We start from the raw sequence: 20,344 nt of genomic DNA on the forward strand, positions 1-20,344 counted from the left end.
GCAGCGTCGAGGGCTACAGTGTCTGCGCACTGGGCGTGGGTCATTCCGGGGCCTGAGTCTGCTGGCCAGGAAAGACCCCCTGGGGTTGCCATGGTGGCGTAGCCCCAGGCACGTGCGCCGTGAGCAGGGCGACAGCAAGCAACGGGGCGTCCCTGGGCCGCAGCATTCAGGGGCTGTATCTGAGGGGCTCTGAGCTGCTCAGAGTAGCAGAGTATCTTGATGTCATCGAGACCAGTGGATGGCAACCGGGGGCCATTCGGTGTCCCCAGCGGACGTGTGGCAATGTCTGGGGACATCTGTGGTTGTCACAACTCGGGTGACACACTGAGTCACCACAGCCCCTCGCAGAGAATGACCGGCCTCCGTGTCCACAGGGCCGAGGGGGAGACACCTCATTTTACAGACCAGGAAGTCAAAGGGTGGACGGTCACCTGCTTCAGGCGGGCAGAGTCACGAGCTGAGTGACCTGACCCAGGACCCTGACTCCTGACTGGAGCCCTTTTCCCCAGGGACACAGACCATGGGCACACACAGCCCAGCCGCAGGAGGAGCACGTGTGGTGTCCTCCCCAGAAACGTGCGGATCCCGGCCAGGTCTCGGCTGTGCCAGCAGCCCTTCGACGCCTGACGCTGGCAACTCACCCTTCCCCTGGCGCCGGCTAGAATGCCTGGCGCTGCTTACTCTCTGTTGCCCGAGTTCACTGCCTAGCTGCTATTTATGGTGGGACCATGCAGTTTTATTTTCAAATCAATGGAAGGAAAAGGCGAGTGGACGTAAAGGCAGGAGTGACTAGCAGATGAGGTGGTGCTCGGCTGCGGCGGTGGACAGCCGGCGCCTGGCCCCCGGGACCCTGCCTTTCGCGGCCATGCGCCCACTGATATGCACAGAGGCGCTAAGGCCAGGGAGGACTCGATGAGCAGCGGGGGCCTGGCCCCTCCTGCGCGTGCAGCAGAGGGTCTGACGCTACTCACGCTCCCCGGAAATGACGCTGCCCGCGCTCAGAAGACAGACTTTGCTCCGTGAACAGGGGAGGAGATAACACACTCTCGCAGTATGCACAGGGCAGAACAACAGATACAAAAGGGCCTACCAATCTGGTTTCCTTCTAGCTTCTTGGCAAAACCTATCAAGATTTAAGGTGCATGTAGCTTCAACTCCTCTCTCCTACAGCTGGGAATTTTCTCTAAGGTAGGATTTCTGATACTTGGCACTGCGGACATTAGGGCCGGGTCCTTCTCCAAGGGGGGCTGCCCTGGGGTGGCGGGTGGGGCAGCAGCCCTGGCCCCCACCCCCTCGATGCCAGGAGCACCCCCGGTCATGACAACCACAGATGTCCCCAGACACAGCCCGGTGTCCCCTGGGCGGGGGGGTGGGGTGTGGGGGGTAGAGAAGCACCCCTGGTTGAGAACCACTAACACACTCCCAGGAGGTCACCAGGATAAACATGGGAAGACTTCGCTGCAGTATGGTTTATGACACCAGAGCAAAACCAAAACCGGAAACTGGAAACAACCAAAGTGCCCATCGGTGTGGGCTTTGCAAATACACTGTGGTACCTCCACGCCCCCAGGACACCCACAGTTAAAGGAGTCTCTGTGTGCTGACTGCAATAGACTGAATGTCTGGGTCCCCCCAGAATTCAAATGTTACATCCCATCCCCTACTGTGATGTATTGCGAGGTGGGGCCTTGGGGAGGTGACTAGGTCATGAGGGTGAGGCCCTCTCGAAGGGGATCAGTGCTCTTATAAAAGAGACCCCAGGGACTTCCCTGGTGGCGCAGTGGTTAAGAATCCGCCTGCCAGTGCGGGGGACACTGGTTCGATCCCTCGTCCCGGAAGATCCCACACGCCGTGGAGCAACGAAGCTGGTGCGCTGCAACTACGGAGCCCGTGCCCCTAGAGCCCGTGCTCTGCAACAAGAGAAGCCACTGCACTGAGAGGCCCACACACCGCAACGAAGAGCCGCCCCTGCTCGCTGCAACTAGAGAAAGTCTGCGCGCAGCAACAAAGACCCAACGCAGCCAAAAATAATACTTAAAAAAAGAAGAAAGAAAAAGGGACCCCAGAGAGCTCCCTGCCCCGTCACCATGTGAGGACAGGGTGAAAAGACAGCATCCGCGAGCCAGGAAGAGGCCCTCGCCAGACACCGAATCTGCCTTGGACGTGGACTCCCAGCCCCCGCGACAGTGAGAAGCACGTCTGCTGCTCACAAGCCGTGCTGGCTGTGGGACTCTGTCACCGCAACCTGAAAGGACTGACACACGGATGTCGATAGGAAGGTTGCTGAGGTTCATCTCAAGTGAAAAGAGCAAAGAGCAGACTAGTGTGTACACTGTGCTTCTGTGAACAGAAGTGTCTGCAGGTGTTTTTGAAAAACGGAAAGGCGCTTACCCTCCCAGGAGGCTGTGGGAGACCACCAGTAGCCCGTGAAGCGGTCAAATTCTTCCTGGATGACGAAGGTGGCTACGCCCGCGGATCTGGGGTCATCAAGGACGTTGGACAAGCCTGGCGGGGGAGAGGGCCGGACGAGAGATGAGGGGTCTGGTTCGGCGCAGGGCTTCTCCCCTGGCCCGGCTGCCCTCAGGGCGGGACCGCTCTCTGGGGGGCGTCCTGGGCGCTGTGGGGTGTGGAGCAGCCTCCCCGGCCCCGCCCCCCCATGCCAGGCACATCCTCACCCCACCGTGACAACTGAAAACGTCTCGGCACGTGGCCGGCGTCCCAGTCGCCCCTGGCTGAGAAGCTCGGGTTTAGCGAGTGGGCGCCAGGGCCTCGGGGCTGGGCAGGAGGTGGGGACGGGGGGCAGAGGCCACACCCCGTGCAGTCCCGCAGATACACGTGCACGCGACGCGGGTGACGCCGCTGTCGGCAGGCAGGGGCCTGGGGGGCAGGCCGGGTGTGCTGAGGTCTGGGCTGAGGCGTGGGGTGGGGACAGGAGCGCGGAGGCGGAGGGGCTGAGGGGGGCAGAGGCCCACAAAACACGCGTCCGGCAGGGAGGCGGGGCCCCGTGGCCGGGGCGATCCACGCGGAGGAACACCCCACGCCAGGCAGCTGCACTCTCTGTGGGGCCAGAGGCGGGGCCGCGGGAGGGGGGCCGTGAGATCAGGGTCTGGGAAGGCGCCGGGCGGTCCGGCGGGGAGCGCAGTGGGGGGCGGGGGTCCTTCCAGAAGCTGGCCTGGAGGCGGGTTCCCGTCCGCCGCGCCCTCCACCTGGCCTCACCCTTGTGGCAGAAGGTCAGCCGCTGCTCCTGGCCCGTCTCGATGTTGGCCACCCACAGGTCGCTGCTGTTGATGAAGGAGAAGAAGGTGGGGTCGGCGGGGCAGATCTTGGGGTCCATCCGGGGCCCGGAACACTGGGTCTTGATTTCCAGGGGCTTCATGGGGGACACCTGGGAACAGAGAGGCCAGGCTCAGGGGGGGCAGGAGGCCGCCGCCCGCCCCACCCTGGCCCCCCGCCCGCGAGCGGGACTCACCATGAAGCCATTCTTGCCCCCGTCCCGGCAGTGGAAGAGGCTGTTGCTGGCCTGGAAGAGGAAGAGGCCGCTCTCGCTGTGGAAGTCGTAGGAGGTGATGCCAAAGACACCCAGGCGCTTCCGCTCCCGCAGGAGCTCCTCTTCCCGGGAGTAGACCCCGTGGTGGGGCGTGGCCTGGGGGCACATGGCGGGGGACACTGGCATCAGCAGCTGGAGGCCCCCCCGGCACCCTGGTCACAGAGCAGCACAGGCTGGCAGGGCTGCCGGGCTCACCTGGACCTCTGACCCCCCCACGCCCTGCCTTTCCCCACTGAATCTTTCCAAGACAGATGCAACCCTCCTGTGTTCCCAGGGCCGCCCTACAGACCCCCATCCGCCTTCTCCCATCACAGCTCCTTTCTGCGAGAGCATTCGAGCTGAACCCACCCACCGCCACACGTTCCCACTCTCTGCTCAGGTAGGGGTGGGGCAGATTCAGGACCACTCCACCACCCTAACACCTGACCCCGGGTGGGGCGGGCAGGTACACTACAGTGGACACCATGCCACTGCCCCGAAGAGAATTCTGAAGATGATGTGGAAATTCAGGGGAATGTTACAGGGAAGAAATGCATTTTTATTTTTATTTTAAAAATTTATTTATTAATTTTTTTGGAGGGGGCGCACTGCATGGCAGATGTGATCTTAATTCCCGGAGCAGGGATCGAACTCACGCCCCCTGCAGCAGAAGCGCAGAGTCCTAACCACTGGGAAACCAGGGAAGCCCCAGAAATGCATTTTTCAAGATTAGAATCCAAAGCAAAATGAGCCCCACGCTGCGAGGAAAGCCACGTAAATAGGAGTTGATCAGCCTGGGACGGGACAGGCAAAAGGGAGAGGGGCTGCACAGGCCCCCTCCCCCAGGTACTGTCATATGTTATTTACGATCAAAAAGAAATCAACATAAACCAGTACAAAACGCACTCTTGCCGCTGGCTGGCCATCTCCTCTCAGGAAGCGAGGCGACTTTGGACAGTATCCATTACCGGCTAAACTTCTATAAAAGGGTCTCGGCCCAAGTTACGTGCATGCCTTTGGTGAGGCGTTTAAAAGGAAGAGGTGCTGGGACTTCTCTAGCGGTGCTGTGGGGGAAGATCCCACGTGCCATGGAGCAACTAAGCTCGCGAGCCACAACGACTGAGCTGTGTACCACAACTACTGAAGCCCGCGTGCCTAGAGCCCGGGCTGTGCAACAAGAGAAGCCACCGCCATGAGAAGCTCACGTACGGTGACGCAGAGTAGCCTCCGTTCGCCACAACTAGAGAAAGCCCGTGTGCAGCAATGAAGACCCAACGCAGCCAAAAATAAATTTATAAAAAAATGTTTTTAAAAAAAGGAAGAGATGCTTCCGACGGGAGCTGTCACCATAAGCTCGGGTGCACACCGAGGTGGGGGGAGAGCGGGGGTGGCGCAGGCGTCCAGGGCCATGCGCTCTTCTCCGTGGAGCTGCTGTTAGCAGGCGTAAAGGCTGGGACCCCTCAGGGGGTGCAGGGCCCCCGGAAGCTGGGCGCCACAGATCAAGGGGCCGCCACGCACCCGCCTGCCTTGCCCACAGGGAGAGCCGGACGCGCGCGGCTCACCTGAAAGTGATCCAGCATCTGCTTCCAGGACAGGAGCAGCAGGGCCTCCTTCCGGACCTTCCTGGGGATCTCGGAGTAGAGGAGGGAGTTCTCTCGGCTGCCGTAGGGCATCCCTTGGGGGACAGAGAGGAAAACCAGAATGGGCGCCCTGGCCAGGGTCGGGGCGAGGGTCTCAGGCAGGACCGGCCTCGGGCCCTGACTCCCCACGGCTCTGCGGGGCCGGGCCCAGCGGGTCCCTCCTGCTTCTACAGCACCCTGGCGGCACAGCCCTCCCCAGAGAAGCCACGGCACCTGGTTACACCTGCCAGCAGGCTCTTCCACCTGAGATGGTAGTGCTGGGTATCTCAGCCTCAGTCACTGAAGAAACAGCACCCAAGAGGACAAAAAAAAAGGGGGGGGGGGTCAGGGATCCCCAGCTCTCCACAGGTTGGGCCCTGGTCGAGTGCCCGGCTCTGTTAAGGGCTTTTGCAAAGGTGAGGAATTAATCTAGGAGCTGAGAAAGGGCAAAGCTCCAGACGGACTGGGAAAAGTGTATCCAATCCAGCCCCTCCCCCTCAGCACTGCTGACACTGGGGGGGTCACCCTCTGTGAGGCTGTCTCAGGCACTGAGGGGTGTGGAGCAGCCTCCCTGGCCCCCACCCACTGGATGCCAGGAGCATCCCCAGTGTGACAACCAGAGATGTCCCCAGACACCGCGGAGCACCGTCCCCTGGGGCAGGAACACCCCGACTGAGAGCCACTGATCTAACCTAAGCTTATCTGTAAAATACAGTAGCTGCCTAGTGAGACCTCTGCACTGATTAAGTGAGGTAAGAGAGAAAAATCACTCAGCACCAACAGTGGCAAATAGAACAAGGACATTATCTTCCAACTGGGCTTCTTTTTTTTTTTTTTTGGCTGTGCTGTGGGACCCTAGTTCCCCAACCAGGGAGCGAACCCTCAGCCCCTGCAGTGGAAGCGTGGAGTCTTAATCACTGGACCACCAGGGAAGTCCCAACCGGAAGTGTCTTTGCCTTGAGTAATGTGGCTGTTAATGGTACTGTGGCTGTAACAAAGTTAACGGTGGGAGCAGAATGGTTCTCTTGGGAAGCTTCAGGCTCTCTGGTCTCCAGGAGACAAGGTGGGGGACCGGGCAGGGCTTCCCGGCAGGAGGAGGGATGCTCTGTGGCGGCCAGCAGATGCGCTGTGGCTGACAGCGGGTCACAGAAAGCAGGCGCCCCTCCTGGACCCCTCTCAATCCCAAATTTCTCCAGGAGGAAGACTGGGTTTGGCACTGGCCTCTTTTCCTCGTAGGCGCTCTCACTTTTAAGAGTGGGAGAACAGGTGGGCCCCAAGCTGGGCACCTCCGGAGCTAGCTAGAGCTTCATAAATAATACTTGTTGCACTGCGGTAACTCTTACAGGTAGCTTTTCAATGTGACGAGCCCATCTTTCACGCGTGACAAAGTTTGCTCATGAAGTATAGTTAGTAAGAGTGAAAACGCAAAGCAAGCTTAGATGTACAAGTGAGAAGCATTCACGATTCGATGTCTAGGGACTCTTCAAACTGCTGCAGCCGGACTCACTCCCAGCTGGAGGCACGGACATGATGCTGCCTGTCCGGGCCGCCCACGGGGCTGTCTTCCTTCCCAAGTTTGCAAGACAACTGGGGACGAGAATCACGCGGTGTGTGATTCCATCTCTTCTTCTTTTTGGCCACACGGCTTGTGGGATCTTAGTTCCCCAACCAGGAATCGAACCCACGCCCCCTGCAGTGGAAGCATGGAGTCTTAACCATTGGACTGCCAGGGAAGTCCCTGTGATTCCATTTCTGTGAACTATCCAAAATACGCAAGTCCAGAGGGAGGAAGTGAGTCAGTGGTCACCAGGGGCTGCAGCAGGGGGATAGGGAGTGACTGCTAATGGGCACGGGGTTGCTCTCTGGGTGATGGAATGCTCTGGAATTAGACTGTGGTGATGGTTGCATAATATGTACCCAAAACCACTGAGCTGTCCACCTCTACGAGAGGGAATTTTATGGGATGTGAAAAACATCTCAATTAAAACAAAACAAAAACAAACACCACCCAGCATCAAGGGCCAGCGTGGAAGGCTGGGAGGTAGCAGGTGGCCGATCTCGGCCGAGTGCCGTGGGCTCTGAAGAGCCCCTGTCTGCCAGCTCTCTGGGAGCTAGAGCCTTCCAAACAGGAAGTCGATGGTGTGGCTTATCCACGGACATCAGAGCTGCCTCCCCTCCCTCCCAATTCATGAGTGGTGACACGAAATGACCCATTCTGGCACATTTCCTGGAGGAGCTGCCCTCGGCACTGGTGACAGTGGGGACTGGTGTGCGAGGCGAGGGTCTGGGACGCCTGACCATGGGGTCACAGTCCCTCCTGTGCCTCCTCGTACCAGCTCCACTCCACCTCTGGGGACAGCACTCCACCCCAAAGCCCGCCATCGTGGCAAGGTGGCCCAGGCCTGGGCAAATACTGCATGGCCTTGACGACAGGCCACGTGGGGCGCATGACCTTGGACTTGGACGCAGAACACAAGGATACAAGAGGTCTCGCTTTCCTCCTGAGGGACCCCAAGTGCTGTCTGGGGCTGCGTGCCTTCCTCCATGGGACACAGGACACCCATCTGCAGCAGGGAGGAGGTGACCCACCAGGAGCAGTGGAGCACCAGAACCCGAGCCCATCTTCCAGGGGCATCAGTAGGGCTGTGGCAGCGGAAGGCAGGTGGGCAGTGAGGGTGGAGCCACAGAGAGAAACACGTGACGGCAGATGCCTGGACTCCACATGGCTCTGGCTTCTCAGTGCTGGTCATGATGCTGGGGTGGCGGGGAGGAGGGGCCCCGACACACCTGTGTCCTCACTACGAGGGGCCCTTGGTGGCTCCAAGTCGCTCAGAGCATTTCTGTCTCTTATGGCAGCTCTGTGGCTGGCTTAACAATGGTTCCCAGGGACTTCCCTGGTGGTGCAGCGGTTAAGAATCTACCACCCAATGCAGGGGACACGGCTTTGAGCCCTGGTCCGAGAAGATCCCATGTGCCATGGAGCAACTAAGCCCATGTGCCACAACTACTAGCCTGCACTCTAGAGCCCTTGAGCCACAACTACTGAGCCCACGTGCTGCAACTACTGAAGCCTGCATGCCCAGAGCCTGTGCTATGCAACAAGAGAAACCACTGCAATGAGAAGCCCACACTCCGCAACGAAGAGTAGCCCCCGCTCGTTGCAACTAGAGAAAGCCAGCTTGCAGCAACGAGGACCCAATGCAGCCAAATAAATAAATAAATAAATAAATAAAATAATAATTTAAAAAAGTTAATTGTACTAAAAAAACCAAAAACAAACACACAAACAAAACCAATGGTTCCCAGAGACGCCCAGGTCCTAATCCCTGGAACCTGCAGGTATGTCATCTTCCCGGCCAAAGGGCCTTTGCACATGAGGTTACGTGAAAGACCCCGAGCTGGGGAGATGAGTCTGGACTATCTAGGTGGGCCCCAAATGTAACTGCGTGCCCTTTCAGAGGGAGGCAGAGAGATCACAGACACACAGGAGGTCACAGAGGCGAGGACTGCAGTGACGTGGCCACAAGCCAAGGAATGCCGGTGGCCACCAGAAGTAGCAAGAAGCGGAGAATGGACTCTCCCCTAGAGCCCCTGGGAGAAGACTGGCCCTGCGGACACCTTGACTTTGGCCCAGAGAAACTGATTTCAGACTTGTGGCCTCCGGAACTGAGACGGAATACATTTCTGTTGTTTTAAACCACTGGGTGGGTGGGCATGCCTTTCAGTAGCAGCCCCAGGAAACTCATACCAGTACCTCCACCAGGACAGCAACTTGAACTTGCGTGAGCGATGGGCCCAAGAGAGACTGCGTTGAGAGAAAGGCATTGGGGGCCATGGAATCACAGGGGGAAAGAAAAAGAGAGGCAACAGCTCACCACTGTCCCAGAGCCTTGGCCACCTTCAGCCCTCACAGCCAACTCTCCCTTGGGTAAATGAAACCTGAAGCATGCCCTAATCTCTCCTGGGCTAGGGCTGGCAAACTTTTTTCTGCAAGGGGCCAGAGACAGTAAGTATTTTTGGCTTTGCAGACCATATGACCTCTGTTGCAATTATGCTCAAAGCAGCCATAGATGGTCTGCACACCAGTGGGCGTGGCCGCGCTCAGGCAAAACTAGGCTTCTAAAAACAGACAGCCGGCACTCGCCGACCCTTCTAGACCATTCCTCTCTCTGCCTCTGCGTGCCAAACCACCATCTGGTTGCCACGTGGACCTCTATGAGGAGGGATGGCGTGGGCTGTGGGAAAGGGAGGGCCAACTGGCATCCATCTCGGTCACTGTCACAGTCCTTGGCATGGGGTCAGCCTCAGGCAGGAGGCTGACCTTCACTCTTTCCTCTGCTCCATCACTCGCTTCCAGTACTGACCGAAGGCTGACCGGGGGCAGGCTGAGGACAGGCAGTGTATGATCTGGCCCTGAATGGCCAATGCTGAGGGTAAAAACTTGTCTTGGGTCAACCATCACGTGTCGGGCTACTTACAAAGGGACACGCTTGGCACCATCCCTCCCTGTCCTGGAAGACCTTTAGCCAACATTCATTTACTCAACAGACATTTGCTGTCCCCCTACCAGGAGCCAGGCCCTGGCCCGGGGGCTGAGGCCACAGGTGGGCAGCAGGCCTCATCCATGACCCGAAGGCCAGCAAGGAACCCACATGCAGAAGTCATTGCCGATGACATGGAAAGCGCTGCTCGCAGGGCACACATGGGGAGGCGGTCGTGACTGCCATTAGCATGCTTAGCTGGGGCTCTTGGGCAGGGAGGGCTGACCCCAGCTGTCAGCCCATGACGCACGCAGTTATGCCACCGGGGCACCTTTCCTTAAACCTCAGGGTCCTTCTTAACACATCACTAGTTTGCGAGCATCTACTGGAGTTACTCTGGACTCCCACTGGGGGGAGGGCGTGTTGTTCCCTGGCCAGGCCCGGCCCAGCCCAGGGAGCAGGGAAGTGACTCCGGGGGCGAGCCCCGCATGCCAGGCCCGAGCTCCGGCGCTGCTGCAACACAGAGTGGGCAGGCCTGCCCTCTGCACACCTGAGCCCCATGAGGGACCCTTGGCCCAGGCTTGCACTGTAAAAGGACATCCTCCGCGCGTGGCGTCGCGACACGGGCGGCACTGTGTCGTGCATGCGACAATCCGCCGGGCCGGGCCCCCTATTGGGACCCTCTAACTCACTGGAGACCAGAGGATTCAGTGACGGCTGTCCCGGAAACGCGGCCCGGCTTGAGGGCAGCCCAGGGGGTCTGAGGGGAGCCCGGGCGGCTTACCCAGGTAGTAGAGGCGGTGAGAGTGGGGGCCCGACTCGTCCGTCTTCTGCACGAACTGGAAGTCGTGCGGGGCCTTGCTGACGATGAGGCCCGAGTTCTTGCGGCTGCCGTGGATGATGTTCCGGAGGCCGTCCCACGAGTGCTTCTGCACCTGGAAGCGGGAGGCTGGCTCCTCCATCTCCACTGCACCGCCCTGGTCGCCCCGGTCGGACGTCGGCGCCCCGGTGGCCATCCTCTCCGCCCCCTCGGAATTCAGTGAGAAGCTACGAGGAGGGAGGGATGGGCGAGAGGACGATGAGAAGGGAGAAGCGGTACCGAAGTTCCACTTACAAGCTGCACCCCCTCTTCAGACTATCTGACTCCCCCAGCCGAGCCCCACCCCCATGCAACCTTCCCCGCCCCCTACGTATTTTCCAAATCGTTCCACTTCTCTCTGGCCACAAACCCTGAGATCCAAGCCACCGTCATCCTCTTTCGGCTGAATGACTGCAACCGTCTCCCAGCTCAACTGCACATGCACTGTAAAACTAATCCCGTGGCTTAAAACCCTTCCTCAGTTTTCCACAGCCCCCAGGGTAAAAACCAGTGTTCACCACGGCCTTTGATGGTTTCTGTCCTCTGACCTCGGCTGGGCCCTCACACCTCAGCCCCCTTCATCACTAGGTGTCGGGCAAACTGGCCTTCTCTCAGCTCCCCAAACAGGCCAGACTCCTTCCCTGCCCCAGGGCCTTTGCATGTGCTGTCCCTTCTGCGTGGAACACTCCCCCCGCCCCCCGCCCTACTGGACTAACTTCTAATCAGATCTCAGCTTAAGTATCTGTCAGGTCCTCAGATGACCATCTGTACCAAAACTCGTATCTCTGTTCACCTTTCACCTGCCACCTGGTTGCCCTGCCCTCAGAGCATTCGTCACAGCAGCTGTTCTTGGATCCCCTGCGTGTCTCCCCCATGTATGTCCTGTTCACAGCAGCGTCCCTGGCACCTCACACGGCCCCGGCACACAGGAGGCATTCCATGGACAGCCACATGATCTCCTCTGCAACCCGCTAGCAGACACACTTGCTCCCGCACCAAGAACTGACTTAAGGAACGTGTCAGCAAACCTCGTCGCCCGAGCTGTCAGCTGGCTGTCCAGCGGGGGACCCTCTCGTGCCTCACCAGAGGCGCTTAGAGGCCCAGGCAGACACCCACTGGACATTGGGGAGCTCCAGGTGAGAGGACAGACATGTGCCCCTTCCCCCAGAGGCCATCCCGCTCCCTCCTTCCACTCCAGGGGTAGCGGTGGCTGTGCAACGGCTTCCCCCTCACTCCCCTCTCCCAACCCTGCTGCTCAGCACACTTCTTGACTGAACAGGACTGGCCAGGCAAATATTTGTTTTAGGGAAATCTAAACACGGCCATGGTGACCCGTTCTAGAAGAGCCAGGGTCATCTAGCGAGGCCAGGCTCGCTTTCCTGCCAGGGCACCGAATGGCCGAAGGCCTCGCCGGACGCTGGGATTCCTCGTCCCCTGGGATTAGCGGCTTTGCGGGCACAAGTCCATGTTCCCTTGTCGGAAGGGATGGCTTTAGAGGAGCCACGGGCAGAGCTGGTGCTCCCCCTTCATGTGGGAGCCTCCCCAGAAGGCTCTGCCCCTTGCCAATTTGAGACCCCCGCAGTAACCACCACAGGACAAAGGACCCCTGCCCACTTCGAGGCAAGGGGGAGAGAGAGACACGAGGAGGTACCCATGGCTTCTGAGCAGCCACTGCAGGCTGATTTTCAGAGTTCCCTTTCCAGCTGGGCCCCCTGCTCAGTCCTCCCTGACCCAGCTGGGCAGGGCGGTGTGGGGGGGGAGCGGGGGGGAGGGGACAAGGTGGCCTGTCCTGCCCCCCAGACACTTCAGCTCCTCCCATGGTGGCTTTGAAGACACGGACCACACGCCATCAGAGCCTTCGGGGCCCTCCGGTCAAATAAAGCAAACCCCGAGGGGCGCCCGCAGGGCCACAGGCGGTGCTGGGCAGGGGCCGCGCCGGGACCAGCTGAGCCCGCGGCCCTGAGTGCTGCTGGTGCCAAGCCCAGAAACCCAAGGCAAGGGAAGTCCTCTGACCCCCGAACCCCACCCCTGCCAGCTCAGCCGCCACCACTCAAGTCCCGCTCACGGCAGAAGAACAGAGTGCGGCCTCCGGGGCTCCCACGAGGGACCCCAGGAGTGGACAGCCTGGCGGAAGCACCCCCGGAATCTTGTGGCTTGCTTCCACAGCGAAGAACGACAGAAATGATCTTGCCTCCGATCGGCGCAGAGGCCCCAGGGACCAAAGACACGATCGAGGAGATGAGAAATGAGATGAAACATGGGGAGAAGGTTCTAGGAATCCTGTAGATGTGGCTGGGCAGCCTGAGCTCCCAGGCAGGCTAAGGCTTGCTGTGACGCCCTGGCCCTCCGTGTGCCTCTCTCCTTCCCCAGAGGCAGAGCGAGGCTTGGAGAGAGGGGCAGGTGAGCGAAACGCAGCCCTGAGGAAGCAAGCCCGTGCCGGCCCAGCTCACTCAGCACCAGCTGGGGCTCGGCCTTTTGAGTCAAGAGTTTACGCAGCTGGGGAAATGAAGGCGGGTTCCAAGCCACTCAGGCTGGGTCCACCTACGCCTTCCTTCCGCCATCCGCTAGGACGCCTCCCAGCCCGTGTGCCACCAGTGCACACCTCGGGACCTGCCAGTGTGGTCACAGCCAAGGCCCGGTGGCATTCCGTGATCTCTGTCTGAGCCGGGGCACCTGGCAGAGACCCAGGTGGGGCAGATGATGAAGGAAGCGGATTCTCCCGAGGCAGGAGGCTCCGGACAAGGGGAAGGGAGAGACGGGTGGCGCTCAGGAAACGGCTCGGCATGGCCCTCGGGGAACGCGCCACATCCCCGCGGGTGGGGGCGGTCACCCCCCTGGGGAAGCAGCAAGCCATCCTCTGCCCCACGAGGGCCAACCCCGGCACCGCCTGGACCTCTGGCTTCTACAAGTCAGTGTGCAGCCCAACCTGTGCCCACCTGCGACCTAGCCCACAAGAGCAAGGAGACTCGGGGCCCCATCTCTAACCGACCCCCGAATGCACGGGCACCATCGGTGTTCAGAACCCGTGTCTGGAGAACGAGTCACTGTGCCCGGAGAACGAGTCACTGTGCCCAACATCAGCCCTGTCTTCCAGGACCGTCTTCCGTTCCTTTCCTGCCTCCCCGATGCTTGCGCTCACTGAAAGCAGCCGAGCCTGAGGATAAGAAAACCGACCCTGAGAGACACTGGCCACACTGGCCGTGTCGAGGAACTCCTGTGCTCTCTTCGGGTCGAGCCGGGCCCCACGTGTGGACTGCGTGAGCGCCTGGGCCTCGTGGGGATAATGACCCTTAATCCTCACTGCCACCCTGGGAAGTGAGTTCTGGGCTCAGTCCCATTCAGGTGGCTGAAAAGTGGGCTCAGAGGTCAAATGGCCCAAGGTCACCCACGAGGAAGGGCAGAAGCCTAAGTCTGTTGGACCCCAAACCTACATCCTGACCGCCCAGCCAGCAGTTCTCACCTGGGGCTGATCCCATCCCCAGGGGACACTGGGTGATGTCTGGGGACATCTGTGGCTGTCACGCCCGGGGTGGGGGGTGACGTGCCACACCCTCCCATGCCAGGGCAGGTACGGAATGACCCGGCCCCAGGGTCAAAACGGCTGAAGCTGAGCGACCCTGCCCTAGCCCATGCAGAACAGCCAGAATCGCGCACCTCGGGGAAATGCAGAAACGTGGGGGGCGGCAAAGGTGCCTTCCCAGACCTAAGACTCTGCTGGAGGTCCGGGAACCTTGGCCACGCCCCCCACCCCACCCCCTAGTGCTCCCAGGGCGCGCCCCTTACCTCCTCCAACGTCCTGTGTTCGCGTTGTCCAGCCGCAGCTTCTTAACCTTCCGCATTAACCACTCGGCAGACCTCGGGGTGGGTGAGCCTGCGAGGGGGGAGACCGCAGGGCTGCAGCTCTGGTAGTGTGGGGGTGCAAGCCCTCACCCCCTCCCACCCCCACTCCTCGAGGCCACCCTCCCATCTGCGGGGAACACTCAACGCCAAGGGCCTTCTCCTGCGGTAGATAGCGCAGGCCCTGTCCTGAAATTCGAAATTCAAACACCTGTCCAGAAACCAGACCGTTCTCCCAAGGTGAGAGTCCCCAAGGAGATGAGAGTTTCAAATGACTCCGGGGATGCCACCCGTGGGCACTTGCTGGAAATCAAATAAACCCAAATTCCCCACTGTGGCTGCTCCCTGAGGGCCTTCCCGACCCCACCTCCTTCCCAACCCTTGACTGTGATCTCCAGCCACACTGGCCTTAATCTCCCCTACACACACGGACTCCCTCCCACCTCAGGGCCTTCGCGCTGACCAGTCCCTCTGCCTAGAACACTCCTGCCTTGCTTTCTGCATGACGTGCTCCCTCTTATCCTTCAGGTCCCAATATCACCTCTTCGGAGGTCCTTCCTGGCACACAGTCCAAACTTGCTACTGTGTCACGTCACCCCCATCCCAACGCCTAGGCCTTTCTGCACAGCTCTCATCCTAAGACAGCAGTCCTCAATGGGGGTGATTTTGCTGCCCCCCACCCCCAGGAGACCCTTGGAGATGTCTGCAGACATTTTTGGTTGTTACCACTTATGGGGGGGAGTTGCTCGTGGCATCCAGTGGGTGGGACCAGGGACACTGCTCAACACCTCGCAGGGCCCACGACGACCCACCCCAAAGGACAACCTGCTCCCAACGTCCGCAGTGCCCAGGGGGGAGCAATTCTGTGTTTGTTGTTTGGGGGTAAAAAATGGAGTTAGACCCTTAGGTTCACACTAGACACCAAAATAAGCCCCCAGTGGTTCAGACAGTATAAAGCAGGGTGGCCCCTGGCATCTGTGAGTCGTCTCCCGTCCCTCCCTCTCGGTTTGTGTTTAAATGTGTGCCGCATCCGAGGACCTCTGTAGGTCAGATGGTCACGGAAGGCAGCGTCTCCTGGGGGGTGAGGGTCAGTGGACTCCCCTAAGCCAGGCGGTTTCAACAAGGGCCGGTGTTCCCAGGGGACATATTTGGTTGTCAGGACTGGGAGGCACGGTGCTGGCATCTGGCTGGTGGAGACCAGAGGTGCTGCTAAGCCCCCCACAACAAACAGGATGCCAGCCCCCCCTCCAGAGAATAATCTGTCCCCAAATATCACGAGTGCCGAGGCTGAGAAGCCCTCTCTGGGTGGGCGAGCACCCCCCACCAGGATGTCAGCTCCATGGAGACCGGCCCCCATCTGTCCTGCTCTCGCCGTGGCCCCGGCAGACAGGAAGCACTCAGTAAACATCTCAGGTGGAATGAACGGGTCCCTGTCCTCACTTGAATGCCGTCCAAAGTCAAAGGGACCCCTGGTTTGGTGGGCACCCCACCACCTTCTTGACGAGACAGGTGCCCCGATGGGTAAAGAAAAAGAAAGCAGCACCTGGTCCTAGAACAGAGCTCACAGGGAAGAGGTGAAACAAAATGTCATCACAAGGAAGCACTAGTTTCACCTCAGTCCAGTGGTGAAAACTGTGGGCTCTGGTGTCAGAGAGATGCGGGTTCGAATCCTGACTCTGCCACTACTGGGTTATGTGATCTTGGAGAAGTCACCTAACCCCTCTATGCTTCAATTTCCCCAGCTATAAAATGGGACTGCAGTGCCTACGCCTAGGGCTGCTCTGAGGGTTAAATGAGACTGGACAGATACAGTAGCTGATGAAGCAGAAACAACAGGGCAGCTACTATTGCCATCTAAACAAGCGACTTAAAATTACATCTATGGGAGAACTGGACTGAAGTCCCCTTCAGAGCCAGGATCCACCCCATTCACAGACCCAGTGCCAGGCACCGTATTTGGGTGGGGGCGGGGGCTGCAGCCACAGGACCGCCAAATCCAGCTGCAGGCAGTGCTCCCTCCTTTTCCTCCCCCACTCCTTCCTGGGCCTCTTTCTGGGGACATCTAGAATACAATGCTGGACAGAAAGAAATGCCTCCAGCAAGAGCACATGAAGCTGCAGCCACTGGTCTGGGACCTGGCCAACTGTCCCCAAGGGCAGTGACCCCAGGGCTGTAAAAAACCACTTCCTGCTGAAGTCTATATCCTGGAGCAGGCAAATGAATCCCACCAACGCACACCCAGCCTTCCCGGCCACCCCACCCCAGCACCACTGACCTTCTAAAGGGTCCAGAGAGCCTCCATTCCAGCTGCAGACATGGGACACAGACCTTAACAGAGTAAATGTGTCAGTAACGTGGCGATTTAATGCAGGGACTAGCTAACCACGCACTCTCCTGCCACCTGGGGGAGTCCCCGATGGTGGGGCCTGATTCTCTGCACCCAGTACATCCCAACGATGCCTCCCAGCGCTGAAGCGCGGTCGGCATGCTCTGAACCACACCCGCGAGGAAAGTCCTGCCACGGGGGCCCAATTCGCCCAGGACCCAGCCAGGGACTACAGGGGCTGGTGACCGCAGGGCACGCCTACTGGGCTTTAGTCTCAGCTCCTGTAAAGGTCTGTGACTTCCTCGCGGTGGAGGGGGTGGGGGGTGGGGAGGGCAGGGGTGGGCTCAAAGGGAACGGGCCACTTCTGACGGCTCGGCGGCCGCATGGATAGGGAAGTGTCAAGGCTGGTCGCAGCCTCTATGGGAAGAAGGTGGGCGGCTGGACTGGCCTGGGAGGGAGGCTGAGGGAAGGGGCTAGACCTTCCCTGGGGATGTGGGGATGTGGGTGGCGGGGAAGCCAAGCGCTGGGGAGGGGTGAAGGGATGGGGGCGGGTCGCGGGTCAGGGAGGTTGGCCTCTGCGCTCACATAGATAGCGTGTTGTTTGCACGGGGAGGGGAGAAAAGGTGGGGACCCCCAGAGCCGACAGGGAAGGGAAGGGAAGGGAAGGGAAGGCGTTGTTGCGCGCGGCCGCCCCCGGAAGGGGTCAGAGCCAGGTGGCCTGGGCAGCAGCGGGGATGGGAGAGGAGGCCGGGCCAGGCCGGGCCGAGCGGGGGCGCAGAGCTGGCCCGGCCGGCGGAGGAGACGCGCGGGCAAGGAGTGAGGAGAGGCCGGGGCGGAGGGGAAACGGAGGCGGGGGCTGGAGGCACCGCGAGGCCGGTCAGCGGCGGGGCCGGGGTGCGCGGAGGCCCGGCCGGAGGGCCCCGGGGAGGCCGGTCCGTGCAGGGTCCCGCGTCGGGACTGAGGCGGGGCCGGTCAACGGCGAGTTCAGGGTCGCGGCCGAGGCCGGCCGGGGCGCGCGGGCGCTGCTCACCGGGGCTCGGGGCCGGCGCGGGGCGGCGGCCGGGCTGGGCTGGGCAGGGCGTCCCGGGGCCGGCGGCGCCTCAAGCTCGCGGCTCCATGCCCGGGACTGCGGCCCCGGAAGTGGCGGGCGCGGGGGGACAGCGGCGGCGGCGGACACGGGGGACCCGGCAGCTCGGGCCCCTTTGACCCGGAAGTCGAGCGGCCCAGGCGGCGGCCCGGGATTGGCCGCAGCTCGGCCGGCACCAAGGAGCTCCGGGCACTGGGGGGGGGGGGGGGGAGGGGGAACGCGTCAGCGCGGCCCCCGCGGCAAGTGGGGGGAAACGTCCCGAATGTGGCGTCTTCCTGCGCGGGCAAGGCGTCGGGGAGCGACACCCCCGGTAACTTGGTATCGCCCGGCCAAACCGATCACACTTCTACTAAAGGAACCTAGAGAGAAGCCACTTCGGCGACGCGTTGGTGGTATAGTGGTTAGCATAGCTGCCTTCCAAGCAGTTGACCCGGGTTCGATTCCCGGCCAACGCAAGCGCTTTTTGTGGCTTTTCCTCTTACTTTTACAGTCCATATAAAACTTTCGAGTCAAACATTGAGCTAGAATGTGTATGGCTTTGCAAGAACTTTAAAAATGCCATAATATCCAAAAGACCAGAGAAAAAAGAAAAAAGGCACCAAATCTGAATTTCTACTGCAGTTACTTTAAAGCAAATTTTTAAGTCCGGTAAAGATGTAGAAGTGTTCCCGCCGGGGATGGAACCGGGGACCATGTCGCGTGTGAGGCGAACTTGATAACCGCTAACTCTGCGGAAACCGGTGAGGGCCACGCTTCTTGAGTTTATTGTAAACAATGTTACAGAAGTTGTTACATTGTAGCTCCTGAAATAAACATTGTTTCTTTCCTTTGGCCACGGTGGTTTCCGCTCTTCCTGAATAGCCATCGCTCTGCTTGATGCAGTGGAAGCTGGAAGGAGGAAAATAGAGTAAAAAAATGTAATAACCCCCTTTCCAACACGCACAAACACGCTATAAAACAATCCAAGATAGAAATTGCTCTCAAACCCACCCTGAGGCGAAACAATGTTTCATTAATTTGTCTCATAGATACATTTAAACTCTTACCCGTCTACAAATGTTCACTTTGTTACTTAAGCCCAAACCACTTTCTACAAGAACTTTCTGTAAAAGACCTCTAAAGGACGCTAGGCGCAGCAAACTGGGAAGGGAAAAAAACAAAAAAGCCGGACAGAGAAAGAAGATAATTTAACTGACTTTTCATCTTACAACCCAGAGTTAACTCATCTTAGACCTTTTTTTTTTTTTTTTTCAGCGAGATAGTAGAAGGAAGGGAGGTAATGATAAAGATTTAGGATCAGATTGCTCTAAAATCTGCCTTTTTCCCCCCCTTATAGGACCAGGATTAGAAGGAGAGGGAGGCACTGGCCTCAGGGTCAAAAATTAATGTGGTTCCAGAAAATTCAATAATCAAGATAAATAATATTTTAATGCATTATTCTAAATTATCAAATTAATGGCAAAAAGCAAACCCATGGTGAACAAAATATCAAAATCTTAAATCAAGACAGGTTTTGACAGTGTCTTACCAAGCTATGTTGGAGTCTGAGGCGAGAGCAAAATTGTGTGCCCCGCTATGTCTGTTTTTACGTATCTTTAATGGATGTTTTCCCCCAGAACATCGCTGAAAATATTGAAACTTAAAAATAGGTATATTAAAATTCACATTATTAAGAATGTATAATTTTACTTTTCTGTGTTTAAATGGAAGCAAAGATATCAATAACATTCTCAACATGTGCTTCTGGGGGAAAGAATTAACTACTAAAAATTACATAAAACAAGGCAGTTCCCTGGTGGTCTAGTGGTTAAGATTCCAGGTGGCCTGGGTTCAGTCCCTGGTCAGGGAACTGAGATCCCACAAGCCACCCAGCCAGAAGAAAAAAAAAATTACATAAAACAGATTGAGAAGCACACAGTTTTCCTTTTGCCTCAGATCCCAACAGGGCACTGTGACACAGTAATAAATCTGGAAGTCCTTCTGTATTTGTTTCCTTCTGCTGCTGTGACAGATTACCACAAACATTAGCTGGAAACAATACAAATTTATCATCTTACAGTTCTGCAAGTCAGAAGTCCAAAAAGTGGTCCAAGGGGGCTAAAATCAAGGTGTCGACAAGGCTGCATTCCTGCTGGAGGCACTGTTCCTTGAGCATCCAGGAGAACCCATTCCCCGCCTTTTCCAGCTTCTAGAGGCTGCCCACACTCCTTGGCTCGTGGCCCCAGATCACTCCAATTTCTGGTTCTGTTGTCACATTTCCTTCTTTGAGTTTGACTCTTTTGCCTCTTTCTTACAAGGACACCTTTGTTACATCAGACCCACCTAGATAATGCAAAATAACCTCCCCATCTCAAGACCTCTAACTTAATCCCACCTGCAAAGTCCCTTGTGCCATGAAAGGGGGCGTCTTCACTGGTTCTGGGGGGTAGGATGTGGACATTGTGGGAAGCATTATTCTGCCGACCACACCTTCCCCCACCATTAAACATTCTTCTGTGACAACCTTTTTGACAGCTGCATAGCATTCCATCTATTCATTCATTCAACAAGTATTTACATTTTTTTTTAATTGGCTGCATTGGGTCTTCATTGCTGCACACAGGCTTCCT

General features: G+C 58.4%; 1 protein-coding gene and 1 non-coding gene across 4 annotated transcripts in view; one reads left to right on the plus strand and one right to left on the minus strand.

Annotated features, from left to right (window-relative positions):
- Positions 1-17,863, minus strand: part of DPP9 (dipeptidyl peptidase 9) — a 43,379-nt gene extending 25,516 nt beyond the window's left edge. For 2 of the 3 annotated variants that reach the window (XM_057709220.1, XM_057709222.1), the window contains exons 1-8: positions 17,679-17,863; positions 16,598-16,650; positions 14,269-14,356; positions 10,411-10,673; positions 5,089-5,201; positions 3,470-3,643; positions 3,217-3,385; positions 2,392-2,505 (exon numbers count right to left, since the gene is read on the minus strand). In XM_057709220.1, the coding sequence (XP_057565203.1) occupies positions 2,392-2,505; positions 3,217-3,385; positions 3,470-3,643; positions 5,089-5,201; positions 10,411-10,673; positions 14,269-14,324 (889 nt within the window). In that variant the 5' untranslated portion in view covers positions 14,325-14,356; positions 16,598-16,650; positions 17,679-17,863. Of the gene's footprint in view, positions 1-2,391; positions 2,506-3,216; positions 3,386-3,469; positions 3,644-5,088; positions 5,202-5,379; positions 5,446-10,410; positions 10,674-14,268; positions 14,357-16,597; positions 16,651-17,678 lie in introns of those variants that run through there. The other variant, XM_057709223.1, reaches the window with a different exon arrangement.
- A 255-nt stretch (positions 17,864-18,118) lies between these two features.
- On the plus strand, positions 18,119-18,190 carry TRNAG-UCC (transfer RNA glycine (anticodon UCC)). The gene has a single exon. It is a non-coding gene; the product is annotated as a tRNA-Gly (tRNA).
- Positions 18,191-20,344: the final 2,154 nt, after the last annotated feature.

The sequence above is a fragment of the Hippopotamus amphibius genome, chromosome 15 (genome assembly GCF_030028045.1).
Source record: "Hippopotamus amphibius kiboko isolate mHipAmp2 chromosome 15, mHipAmp2.hap2, whole genome shotgun sequence".
In the NCBI taxonomy this organism is placed as follows: domain Eukaryota; kingdom Metazoa; phylum Chordata; class Mammalia; order Artiodactyla; family Hippopotamidae; genus Hippopotamus; species Hippopotamus amphibius.